At 52.9% G+C, this 13140-nt stretch overlaps 2 protein-coding genes across 2 annotated transcripts in view; both read right to left on the minus strand.

Annotated features, from left to right (window-relative positions):
• APOC2 (apolipoprotein C2) overlaps positions 1 to 1591 on the minus strand; it is a 2339-nt gene extending 748 nt beyond the window's left edge. The window contains exons 1-3 of the mRNA XM_046680567.1: positions 1573 to 1591; positions 770 to 845; positions 445 to 604 (exon numbers count right to left, since the gene is read on the minus strand). Of these exons, the coding sequence (XP_046536523.1) occupies positions 445 to 604; positions 770 to 824 (215 nt within the window). The 5' untranslated portion in view covers positions 825 to 845; positions 1573 to 1591. The remainder of the gene's footprint in view (positions 1 to 444; positions 605 to 769; positions 846 to 1572) is intronic.
• A 543-nt stretch (positions 1592 to 2134) lies between these two features.
• Positions 2135 to 4213, minus strand: APOC4 (apolipoprotein C4). The gene is made up of 3 exons (XM_046680568.1): positions 3997 to 4213; positions 2850 to 2991; positions 2135 to 2344 (listed from the first exon to the last, which is right to left on the minus strand). Exons 1-3 carry the CDS (start codon positions 4070 to 4072, stop codon positions 2179 to 2181), a joined length of 384 nt encoding a protein of 127 aa, XP_046536524.1. The 5' UTR covers positions 4073 to 4213; the 3' UTR covers positions 2135 to 2178.
• Between the last annotated feature and the right edge of the window lie 8927 nt (positions 4214 to 13140).

Below are 13140 nucleotides of genomic sequence, written 5' to 3' on the forward strand. Positions count from 1 at the left end.
GGGGGATGGACTCCTGGGTCTGAGGGAGGAGGGGCTGGGGGATGGACTCCTGGGTCTGAGGGAGGAGGGGCTGGGGGATGGATGTCCTGGCTCTGAGGGAGGAGGGGCTGGGGCCCTGGACTCCTGGGTCTGAGGGAGGAGTGGCTGGGGGATGGACTCCTGGGTCTGAGGGAGGAGGCTGAGGGCCCAGAATCATGTGACCTGAGGGAAAAGGTGACAGGATCCCGAACTCCTGGATCCCTGGGTCGGCCAGGGCTGGGATCTCAGAATCCCAGGTCTGATGGAGTTGGGGGTGCTCGGGGCTGATACCTGGTCCTTGAGAAAGTATACATTTGAACCTGGACTCCTGAGTCTGAGGGAGGAGGGGCCAGGGGCTGGAACACCTGGGTCCTGGATGCTGTAGGAGGCGGGGGCCAGACCCCTGGTTCCTGGGGGCGGTGGTACCTGATTTTCTCATCCACGGTTGTCAGGGATGTCTTCTTGTACAGGTCCTGGGCGGCTGTTTTGGCTGAATCCCAGTAACTAAGGAGTGATTCCTGCATCTTGGTGAGCAGGGGCGTGCTGGCCGCCTCATCTTCCTGGGGCTCATGGGTCCCCTGGACCTCTGCCGGGGGAGAGGGCATTAGGGGAGGGATGGGCCTGTCCGGGGGAGAACGAGGCAGGGGAGGCAAGGAGGGGCCAGGGGTAGGGCCTGGCGAGAACTGGGCTGGGAAGATGCTTGGGGCTTATCCCCCCTCACAGAGACCCTCTCACCTGCTGCCCCACTCACCGAATGCTAATGCCAGGAGAACAAGAAACAGAGCCAGGAGGTATCGGGTGCCCATGGTGTCGGGAGAGCTGAAACACTGAGGAGGGTGTGGGACAAGCCACTGGAGGCATCTATTCTTGGGTGGAGGGCTGGGCTCCCCTCTTCTCCCTGCCCGCCTGAGTCAAGTTCCTCGTGGACTGGCTTGGGTCTCACTGCCTAACATTCTGTGATTCTGCCCTTGATTTAATTCTAACATCCATTGATTCACTCTAGGAGCATTTCTTGAGTACCTAGTGTATGCCAAACACAGATCTGGGCCCAGCCGTGAACACAGCAATGGCCCACCCCTAACAAAGCTGACATGAGAGAGAAATATGATGAACAAATATTAAAGGAATAAAATATAAGGCATGTTGCATGGCAATAGGTCCTCCGAAGGGGAAAGCCTGAGCAGAGGGTGGCATTTACGCTAGACCCAGTTGGTGCGGAGACAAACCATACACTCAAGAACCCCCACTAACCGGGCCCTGTTCTACCACATTCACTCATCTCCTCCGTCCTCCACTGAGCCCTCTGGGGGAGGCACTCTCTCTGACTACAGTGCTCAGCCCCCCATAGGATCATCCACATTTTGTAGATGAGGAATTGGCAACTCCAACAGGTTGAGATCCGACCCAGGAGGGATCAGCAGTGGCAAACACTCTCGATTCTAACAGCTGTGATGCCAACCCGGGAATCTGACATCGGGCCTCTCGCGATTTCTAACAATCTTTGCTCACCCGCCTACTCACCACCCCCCTCCCCGATTTCAGCCCCTCTCTTACCGGACTCTAGCAGACTGTCCTTCCCAGCTCTGAGCAAGAAACGCTTTATAGCTCTCCAGAGCCACCCTCCTCCATAGCCGCCACCCCCTCCTCAACGCCTGGGCCAAAGTCCTGGCCAACAGAACCGCTGAGGGGGTGGGGCGGGGGCAGAGAGGGCAGTGACGTCCCCAAGGTCAAGCCACAGGCAGCCCCCACTCTGAAAATTCACCCCTGAGAGAGCCAGGCTGTTGGGGGGCTGTGGAGAGTCTGGGGGCTCCAGGCACCCACCAGCGTGGGGTCTGGGGTCTCCATCACGTGGGAGGGGAAGGCAGAGCTCTGAATGAGGGGTCGCTGTGGGCACCTGCTAACCCTGCCTGCTCTCCAGCCCTCACCCTCCGTCCTCAACTGAGGAGGCTGAAGTTGCCCCCCCTCCCCCAGCCCGCAGATGGGGGCTCAGGATTGGGGGAGGGGGTATCCCCTTACTCCTTCCCCCAAGGCCCCCCGCGCTGTCCCTCCCTTGCCCCATTTCGCCCCCTCTGGTCATTAACTGCTGGGGGTGGGTGGGGAAGGATTAGAACAGGCACACAGAGAAGAATTTCTTTATTGTGGAGGCTGCGTGTGAACACTTCAACCCTGGTCCTCGTCCCCGCAGAGAAGCTGGGGACACAGGCTGTAGGTCTTGTTCAGGAGGCTGTCCTTGGAGCTGTGGAGCCAGGCCTTGGCACGGGGACCCAGGTCCTTCAGGTGGTCATCATAGTATGTCTGCATGAAGCCTTGGAAGAGCGAGGGGCCCCTGTGGGAGAGGGGACATCACAGCTGAGACCCTTGTTACCCGTCAAGACCTCGGGCCCCGGACACCTCTTTCTCCCTCTGACCTGGGAGTCCCTGCTCTCAACCCCTGCCCTACACTCCCCTCAGACCCAGGGCTCAGAGCCCTCCCCCACCCCACGTCACTCCCTCAGAATTCAAGAGTCCAGGCCCCCGGGCCCTCCTCCCTCAGACCCAGGGGTCCAGGCCCCCCGGCCCCTCCTCCCTCAGACCTAGGGGTCCAGCCCCCCAGCCGCCTCCTCCCTCAGACCCAGGGGTCCAGGCCCCCAGCCCCTCCTCCCTCAGACCCAGGAATCATGCCCCAGCCCCTCCTCCCTCAGACCCAGGAGTCCAGGCCCCAGCCCCTCCTCCCTCAGACCCGGGGGTCCAGGCCCCAGCCCCTCCTCCCTCAGACCCAGGGGTCCAGGCCCCAGCCCCTCCTCCCTCAGCCCCGGGAGTGCAGGCCCCAGCCCACTCCTGGGCACACTCACCACAACCACTGCCACCTCTCTCTGACCTTGGTCACCAGCGTCTCCATGAGCTCCTTCACCTTGCTCTGCACCAGGCCCCAGGGACTGCTCCCCCACGCTGGCGGGGGGCTCGGGGATCCTGTAGGCTCTTCTTGCTGGCACACTAGGTGAGACCAGAGGGCAACTTGGGTGGGCTGCGACCCCAGAACCCCTCTTTCCTCTTCCTCTTTCCTCTCCCTCCATACTCACCGTCGCTGTCACTCCTGGTAGCCCAGGGGCAGCCAGTCCTCTCACCACCGGCCCCTCCTGTCACCCCTGTGTCTGCCTGTGGCTTTCTCCCTCAGCCTGAGCCCCGCCTCTCTGACCCCCATCCTTTTCCTGATGCCTGCTTCACGACCCGATCTGGCAGCCTGCACTGTCTGAACCACCTCCACAGGCCGTGGCGGGCAAGCACAGGAGGAGGATGGCTGAGCCACGCTGTCACTTCCTCCCGGGGGGCCAGGGGTTCTGCCACAGATCACACCTGACTTCCTTGCATACACCTGTCTCTGCAGCACACACACATCTGGGCAAAGCCCCACCTACGGAGACCAGCTGTCACACAGATACACGTCCAGGAATGTACAGAGGCACCTGTGTGACCTGTGGCGTGCCCTTGGCCAAGGACTTAACCTCTTCAAGACTCAGTTTCCCCTTCTGGGGCATGAGGTGATGATAGGACCTACTTCGTAGGGTTATTGTGCGAATTCAGGGTTAACATGTAGAAGGCAATTAGAATGGTGCCTTACACGTTGTAGGCATTATAGAAGTATTAACGTTTTAAATGCATGTGCAGAACCCAGACATACTCACATACAGATGCCCTCACACGTGTCCACACACTCAAATCTTTTGCATACATACCCTGCAAAGACACACGTGCACACAAACCCATGCGTGTTCACAGACACACACAATCACGTCGACTGCCTACTCTCAGGCTTACACAGATGCAAACGCACACACTTGACCACTATCATTTGTACCAACCCCATGTACACACTTCACACACATCAGACGCGTGCACACGTCTGCACGCCACCATGCACAAACCTGCATTCCACACTGACCGTCACGCTCACACCTCACGCTGCAGCGTGGTCCCCACATCCGCCCACCCACTCCTCACCCACAACCCAGGCCAGGACCAGGACGGAGAAGCAGAGAGAGGGCAGGGCCTGGGGTCTGTGTCCGGGGAGCGACATTCTAGAGGCTCTGTCCCTCCGTGCTTGGCTCTTCGGGCTGAGGGAGAGCGAGGCTGCACGGAGCAGAGCCCTCCCCAGGCTGCCTCCCCACGCCCCTTGGCAGGGACTTCAGATAGAGGGCCCCAGGTGACAGTGACAATCAGGCCATGCCCGCCCCTGCTGGCCTCCCTCCCTCCTGCGCTCCCAGCACCCCGTCCTGACGGGGGAAGGCACAAGGCTCTTCGGCCTCCCGCATCGAACCGGGTTCAAATCCTGGCTCCACCTCCCATGACAGCCCCTCTTTCTGGGCTCAGTTTCCTCTTCTGTAAAATGGGCCTGGAATCCATCTTTCATCGATTGAATGAAATGACACAAGGACGGTCTTAAGACGGAGCCTGGCACTCCCAGATCATTGCTGTTGATGATTATTCCTTTTTCGTCTCTGAGATCCCTTGGCTGCTGGGCTACGGGGCCAGATACAGCCTCACCGTGTGAGCTGGGTGAGTACATTCCCTTCTCGGGGCCTCCACGTTTTCATCTGTAAAATGGGGAAGGCGATGAGCGGCTGCCTCCTGGAGTCCATGTGGAGGCTGAGTGAGGCTCAGCGAGGGAAGGCTCCAGGCACCCACGTCAGATGTCAACATCCGGCTTGGTCCCATGCTAGACAGAAAGAAAACGAGCCTCTTCTCTTGGAGGACTGAGCCATGAGCCAGAGCACCCAGTTTGGCCGGGGGACTATGGGCTGGATTCCTTGGTCTAGGGTGCCAGATAAAATACAGGTCCCCCAATGACATTTGAAATTCGATAAATAATGATTTGTTTTTAGTATAAGTATGTCCCATGCAATATTTGAGAATTATACTAAAAATAATTTGTTGGGGCTGGCCCAGTGGTGTAGTGGTTAAGTTTGCATGCTCCACTTTGGTGGCCCACGGTTCACCGGTTTGGATCCTGGGTGCGAACCTATGCACTGCTAATCAAGCCATGCTATGGCAGCATCCCGCACACAAAACAGAGGAAGATGGGCACAGATGTTAGCTCAGCAACAATCTTCCTCGAGGAAAAAAAGAGGAAGATTGGCAACAGATGTTAGCTCAGGGTCATTCTTCCTCACCTAAAAAAAGAAAAAGATTTGTTGTTTATCTGGAATTCCAATCTAACCAGGATCCTGTGTTTTTATGTGGTAAATCTGACAACCACACCTTTGTGGAAACCTGAATGTCTAGACGGTATGGTCCTGACCTGGAAGCTTCCAGCAGAATGCTGTCTCTCCCAGTGGCCCCAGCATGGGCTCTGGCACACAGTAGGGCCTCAGCAAATGTTCCCTGGAGTTCCTCTCTAACAATAATCAGCACCTCCTAGGGTTTCTGTTGGGGGTGGTGGAAAAGTTCCGGAAATAGATAGTGGTGATGGTTGCACGACATCGTGAATGTACCTGATGCCACTAAACTGTACATCTAAACCTGGTGAAAATGGTAATTTATGTTACGTGTTTTGCAGTAATAAAAAAAATAAAAGGAGAGATCCACCATGGGTCGTGTTATGAGAAGTAGCACGGCATGGGGGTCAGAGCCTGGCTCCCCATCTCCCCAGCTGTGTGACCTGGTGCAAGTTGCTTAACTTCTCTGGGCCTGCTTCTTCATCCATGAAGACTACCTGTGTGGGAGGGTAGAGGAGATCGCTTACGGAAAGTGCTGCGAGGAGCACCAGACAGGCCACAGAGGCACGTGGTCAACGTCGCCGCTGTTTGTTGAGCGCACGCTGAGCGCATGCTATGTACCACCAGCACATTAGCTCATTGAATGAACTCACAACAGCCCTATGGAGTGGGCATCTTTATCCTTCCCATTTGACAGATGAGGAAACTGAGGCTACGGAGCTGGGAGTGAGACCACTTACCAACAGCTACTCGACCAGAAAGTGGTGAGTTGGAACCAGGCCCCCTCACACTGCCTCACCAAGCCAGCACGACCTCTGCCCCACAGAGGACGAGAGGGAGGCTGGAGCAGGGCCAGGGGCTGAGATGGGCCCTGGGGCAGGTCGCTGACCCCTGCCCCAGCTCCAAGGTCTGCGCGGGCTGTTTGTTTTTGCTGCCTGCAATGTTTGTGGCTCGCTCGGGGACAGGAACAGGCTGAAGGTCATTCAGAGCCTCAAAAACAACTGCCGGTGAGGGGATGGGGGTGGAAAGGTCACAGGAGGGAGTGCGGAGGGGGAGAGGTGGGTCCTGAGGCCCCAGTGTGTGTGTCGGGGGCAGGGAGAACCTCATCCGGAGCCTTCAGGTTCCTGTGTATGAGACACCAGTCCTGACCGCCAGACCCCCGAAGCAGTCTTTGTCTGTTTTTCTCCACCCCAGGGTCCCTGCCCCAGTCTGGACCCTGTCCCCTCACCCCTCACCCCTGGACCCGCCTCTCTCCTAGCATCACTAACAACTCACCTCCCCGGCTGCTCTGGTTGTGAGGGAAGTCTGGGATGAAAAAGAGGTGGAAATGTCCCATTCTTGATCCCTTCCTTCCGCCTTCTGTCTGGGCGATCTCCTTTCTTTTTCAAAAACTGAGCTGGGGCTGGCCTGGTGGTATAATGGTTAAGTTCGCACGTTCCACTTTGGCGGCCTGGGGTTCACTGATTTGGATCCTGGGTGTGGACATGGCACTGCTTGGCAAGCCATGCTGTGGCAGGCGTCCCACATATAAAGTAGAGGAAGAGGGGCACAGATGTTAGCTCAGGGCCAGTCTTCCTCAGCAAAAAAAAAAAGGGGAGGATTGGTGGCAGATGTTAGCTCAGGGCTAATCTTCCTCAAAAAAAAAAAAAAAATTGAGCTGGGGCCAGCCCTGTGGTGTAGTGGTTAAGTTCACATGCTCTGCTTCAGTGGCCTGGGGTTTGCAGGTTCAGATCCTGGGCATGGACCTACACCACCCATCAGCCATGCTATGGCGGTGACCCACATACAAAATAGAGGAAGACTGGCACAGATGTTAACTCAACAACAATCTCCCTCACCAAAATAAGTAAAATAAAATAAAACAAAATAAAATAAAAATTGAGCTGTTCACATACTGTAAAATTCACCTTTTTAAAGTGGGCATTTCAATCGTTTTTAGTATATTTGCAAAGTTGTGCAACCATCACCATCATCTCATTCCAGAGCATTCTCATCACCCCAAAGGAAGCCCCGTTCCCATTAGCAGCCACTCCCCACTGCCTCCTCCCCTCGGCAGAGAAACCACTAATCTGCTTTCTGTCTCTATAGATTTCGCTATTCTGGACATTTTGCGTGAATAGAATCACGCACTGCGTGGCTGTGAAAGCAGAAGGTTTTCATGGTTCATGCGTGTGGTTGCAGGCATCCATACTCCATTCTTTTTTATGACTGAATAGTATTCCACCATACGGATGGACATAGACATACACTGGATGTACACACGCTCTGTGGACTTATTTATCCATTCATCAGTTGGTGGGCATTTGGGTTGTTTCCACTTTTTAGCTATTATGAAGAATGCTGCTATGAACGTTTGTGTACAGGTTTCTGTATGGACATGTTTGCAGTCCTTCTGAGTGGAATTGCTGGATCATATGGTAATTCTGTTTAACTTTTCCAGGAACTCACAGACTGTTTTACAAAGTGGCTCCATTCATTCATTTCTGTATGAAAGTTTCCCATCCATGTGTTTGTACGATAAACATTCATGGGTCAAAAAATTCTGCTGCTCGTCACACTCTTGCCCCCTTCTCTGTGTGATTCTGAACTGTCTTTCAGGTTTTAGGTGCAATGTCCCCTCCTCCAGGGAGCCCTCCCTGACCCCTTAGGCTGAGCCAGGTGCCAGCTGGCATCCCCATCCCTGCCCTGGCCACTATGTGTTGTGTGTGCCGTGGGTGGCACTGTCTGAACAAGCCGCCTCTGCTCCTGGAGGGTAAACATTTCTACGTACATGTCTGGGACTCACTGGGTGTCTGTTTCTTGGCATGACCAGGCCTATTTGCCCTCTGAGGTCCTGAAGGTATATTTGTAAACCTAAGGAGAACAAATGTATTGGCTGTAAAATATAAAGTGTCAAGGGAAAATTGCGGACTTAGAACTAACAAATTCACAACTGGGTAATGAATGGTAATCAAGCATCTACGTGTCAGCTGGTCCATGGAAGCTGAATGTCCATTCATTGATTCAGGAAGTATTGATTGAGGTCTCCCTGTGTGCCAGGCACGGTGCTGGGAACTCGGGGGCACGGCAGGGAGCAACACAGCCTCCCTGAACATGACATCCTAACAGTGGGAGACACTGCCAGTAAACAAGTAAGCGAATAGACATATGATATATCAGACAGTAATAAATGCTGCAAAGAAAGGGAGATAAAGAGATAAAGGAGAACAATATGGGACTGGGGCACCATGCTGGGGGCAATTTTGAACAGACACCTGGAGGAGGTGAGATGGGCCAGGGAGATATCTGGACATCTAGGGGAGGAGCATTCCCGGCAGGGAGAACAGTGAGTGCAAAGGACCTGAGGTAGGAGCCTGTCCAGCATGTTGGAGGAGCCATGAGGTGCCAGGAGCCGTGGCTACATCATTTGATCGGCTGTTTGACAGGGACCAGCCGATTAACGCCGAGGGGTGCAGGGTCGCCCCTTGGTGAAGAATAACCGGCCGGCCCCTCACATAGTTCTGAAACCTGTGCTGCTTCTAATTGCCTTTCATTCCTTTTCCTTTCTTAACCTCCAGTTTTCACTCCTTTGGGTGGCTGCTTGGGAGGCACTACCTCCCGGGAGAATTAAATATAGTAAGAGAATGTGACCACCTGCAGGTAGCTTTCAAGATATTTTTCTGAGAGCTAATTTCATTTGATGCAGTTAATTAATGGAGGGGCACACAGTCCCCTTTGAGACAAGCAGAAAGGAATCCTGCCCAGATAAGATGTCGAATTAGGTTTATGGCCTCCATCTGGTTAATGCTTCCTTCTCCCTCCAGTTCTTTGTTTAAATATATATGCATCGTCCTTCCAAGTTTGCTGGTTAATTGGATGATCAAGAAGTATCTATATATTATTCTTGACCTTCTGCTTTCTGTTAAAATGTTATAGAGGTTTTCTCCTAAAAGCAATAAATAATAAATAATTGATGAGTAGAAGGGCCGAGGGGTGCAGGGATGCCCCTCGGTGAAGGATGGCCGCCGACACCCCTGATATTTTCTGAATTATATGCATGCTTTCTAGCAAGGTTATGTCTATACTTATTTCTGTTTTTTATTCTTGAAGATATATCATTTAGCTTAGCTTTTCAGCCCTTTACTTTACTAACAAAATGATATTTTCTCCTGGCAGTGTGCTTAAGGGACTGTTAGCTCTACAATCTAAAAGACAAAGGAATGCTTTCACCCCCTAAGGGGCGCGGGAATGTAAAGATGCTTAACTGCCCGCTGAGAACGCAAATAGCCCTGGGGATAAGATACTCTGGAGTCGCCTTTTGTTCCCATTAACCATCTACACTCATGACGTGGATGATTGAGGGAGGCAGGGATGGCTCCCCCAGGATGTAAACAGACGGACTGCTGTCCTGTCTGGAGGCCTGGACCTTCTCTCTTTGATTTAACTTTACCATGAATTACAACAGATGCCTAGGTACCTATCTCTTTTTGCTTAGAGACAACAAATACTAGTTAATTGCGGAGAAGACTACCATTAACCTTATGCTCTATAGAATAGAATGCTAATAAATATTCTTGTGCTCGTTTTTTTACTTCCTTATCTCTCTGAGAATATTTGTAGAGCTATTTCTGCACTAATCCTGAAAAATATAGAAACGACACTTGTGCACAGTAAAGTCGGACTTGCTAACACCAACCCAAGTCTCACGTCTCTTCATTTTCCCTCGTTGCGCCGACGGCGTCCATCCCTCAGGAACCTGGACTCAGCCGGGGCGGGACTCCGGCCATGAGGAGGGGTAGGGGGTGTGCCACAGAGACGATCGGGACAGGCAGAGTGGAGCTTATAGAACTTCGTGTAATCTTTGGTTTTCCTCTGAGGGTGGAGGAGGGTTCTGAGCAGAGGAGGGGCGTGATCTGACTTGTTTTAACAGGATCCCCCTGGCTGCTGAGTTGGAAGAGAGTTTAGGAGCTTGATGGCGGTGGGGGTGGGGGGGAAGGTTGATTTTGGGGGGGGTCAGGGGCATTAAGTACAGAGAGTTCTATTTATTTATTTCCCTCCTTTGTTCTCCCTCCTTCCCCTGTTCCTCTCCCCTCCTGAAGCAAACCTCAGATGTGCTTGGAGGATGTCCTCAATCATGGGAGAATTCAAATACACAAGGTTGTGCCACGTGGGTGTGTGCTCATGCTACATCGAGGACACCACCTTCTGGATCTTCTCCAGACTCTTTGTCCCTAATGCTGCATGGTTAGATTTCTCCAAGTCGTTGCGTGAACAACTGGCTCATCCTTTCTGCGGCTCCATGATGTTCCCCATTGTAGTTTTTCATTCCCAGAGTGATGACCCCCAACGTAACTTCCAGTTCCCGTCCCCCAAAATAATGCTGCAGTGAACATCCTCGCCCATCTCCCCATGTCTTTCTCCGGCCCCGGTATCAGAGCAGACTTGGGATCACTGGGACACAGGCCACAGATACTTCACATCACTAGAAACTGCCAGGCTGCTCTCCGTTGCAGTGACCCAGCCCGCAATCCTGAGGAGTGGAGGCAGCTTCCCAGGTGCCCACGTCCTCACCAGCACCTGCCATTTTCCGCTCTTCTGCCCTCTGCCCGGGGACCGGGAGCTGACTGGGTCCTTTGGTTGTTTTCCTCTCTCTGCCCCTGAGCTGGAGGCTCCCTTCACAAGCAGAGCGCACACTCACTCCAGAACCGCTCGTCCAGCTCCTCTGTCCCTGTGGGTCTCTTGTGTCTCCGGCCTGAGAGCTTTCCAGGGGCTGATGAAAACGCTGGAAATAGCAATTGACTGCCTGCAAAATGTGAAAAAATGGCCAACTGAAAATTAGTAAGTGTTGGGTTAAATCAGTATAGAATACACCCTCATGCCAACCAGCCAGCCCCAGTGCAGCGCCTCCTACGATTTCTGCCTGATGAGGAAGGTGGGGCATTGTAATATGGCGGATGTGATGCCAATATGGCCGGGGGCGGGGCGTGTGTGCACAGTCGTGGCCACATGCTCGGCAGGGTGAGAGGAAGGCAGAGTGAGTAAGAATGTGACCCTAGAGCTGTCCTTGGGCTCAAATCCTGACTCTTCCCACACTTACTGTGTGACTCACACAAATGACTTTAGCCTTCTGTGCCTCAGTTTCTTCCTCTGTACAATAGGGGCAGTGACAGCATCTACCACAGAGAGGTTTTGTGAAAATATAATATTTAGGTTTTTGGCGTTTTTTTAAATTTCAGATTTAGTATAGTTTATTATTTCATCAAGTATATTGAGCTCCTGCACCATGCCCTGACCTGTGCTGGGCTGGGTTTGGGGACACAGTGGTGACAAGAACCCTGGCTCTGTCCTTCTGGGGCTCACTTTCCAGTAGGGGAGAAAGGCCTGTCCCCAATCAGTGAGGACCCGCGGTGGGCAGGGCTGGGATGGAGGTGCTTGACCCAGCCTGGAGGTCAAGGAGGGGCCATCCAAGCTGAGACTTGGAGGGTGGCCGTTGGGTCTGTCTCCAGCTCATGTCAGACCCTTGTCCTCATCCAAATCCCTTTTCCTGATCCATTGACAGTGTAATAAACATCTCCTGTGTGCATGGCCATGAATCAACCCAGTGCCTTCTCTTGGGGAGCCCAGCCAGGGAAGAGCAGAGCAGAGCCATAACCCCAGGCTGGGCTCCACTGCGGTTCTCTACTTCCTGCCTGTGTGACCTTGCACAAGTGATTTTGTTACTGTGTCAGGTTCATTTCTGCCTTCTGCCCAGAAAGCCAAACACGGAGATGACGAGATTGCAGCAGAGAGAGGGATTAATCACAAGGCAGCCATGTGAGGAAGCGAGAGCATGACTCTCAAATCAGCTTCCCCAAAAATGGGGACTCAAGGATATTTATGGGATGGGGTGCAGAGTGGTCTGAAATGTGCAGATGGAGGATTGGAGGTGAGGAGAGGTGAGGTAATTGATGATCTGCACAAGCGTCGTCAGACTCCATGCCTCTTCATAGGATGCATGCTCACAAAATGGTGGTGTGAGCATGATCTGAGGGTGGAGGTTTTACCCTCTTGACATCAAAAGGTCACCTATCGGACACCTGCATGGGTCCAGTTGATGAGCTGGTGGTCTAAACCAGCCTGAAGTGGACAAGGAGTTCTCATTCCCGAAAAACAGCTCACACACCCATTACGATGGTGACCCAGGCTCCAGGGACACGATACCTACAGGAACCTGGTGGGAGTCAGACAGCCTTTTGCCTAAACAGCACAGTTAACAATGGGCGGGGGAACAAATAAAGCTGTGATCAGTAATTGCAAAAAGAAAAAAAACTTTAGTTCCCAGCTGCTTCATCATGAATGGCTAACTGTTTGCCGGTTTCAATCCCTCTATTCCTTGGTCATTCCCTATTCTTGAGGGATTCCAGGTGACAACCCATCTAGCTCCTTCCTGGTGAATTGGGGCGTAGGTCTGGGTTAGAGGAATGAAACTGTTAATAGTCATTTGGAAATATTCTCTTGTTCCTGGCTTCGGGTTGATATTTTGCATTATTAGAATTTTGGACCTTAGGGTCGGCCCTGTGGCCAAGTGGTTAAGTTCATGCACTTCGCTTTGGCGGCCCAGGGTTTCACTGGGTTCAGATCCTCAGCACGGACATGGCACCACTCATCAGGCCATGCTGGGGCGGTGTCCCACATGCCACAACTAGAAGGATCCACAACTAAAATATACAACTATATACTGGGGGGATTTGGGGAGAAAAAAAGCAGAAAAAAAAAAGAATTTTGTACCTTGCTTGACAGCTTTGGAACAACATCTAAAGGCCCGTTTTATAATGAAGTATCAGACCAGAAGGATAAGAAGGACAGACAACCCAAATTTTAAGAGTCCCTGAAAAATAGATCTAATCCCAGTGGGGCCTCCATCAGATCACCATGGGGGCAGACATCCGGTCTTAGTTCCCATAGTCTTCTG

This window comes from Equus quagga, chromosome 13 (assembly GCF_021613505.1).
Source record: "Equus quagga isolate Etosha38 chromosome 13, UCLA_HA_Equagga_1.0, whole genome shotgun sequence".
Lineage (NCBI taxonomy): Eukaryota > Metazoa > Chordata > Mammalia > Perissodactyla > Equidae > Equus > Equus quagga.

Bases quoted from the DNA above. Each gene is read 5' to 3' on its own strand.
- APOC4 (XM_046680568.1), bottom strand. From the start codon at position 4,072: ATGTCGCTCCCCGGACACAGACCCCAGGCCCTGCCCTCTCTCTGCTTC. The intron at 2,992-3,996 runs GTGAGGAGTGGG...GGTCTCACCTAG, and splicing joins GGTCCTGGCCTGGGTTGTGG to TGTGCCAGCAAGAAGAGCCT. The intron at 2,345-2,849 runs GTGAGTGTGCCC...CCTCTCCCACAG, and splicing joins GAGAGGTGGCAGTGGTTGTG to GGGCCCCTCGCTCTTCCAAG.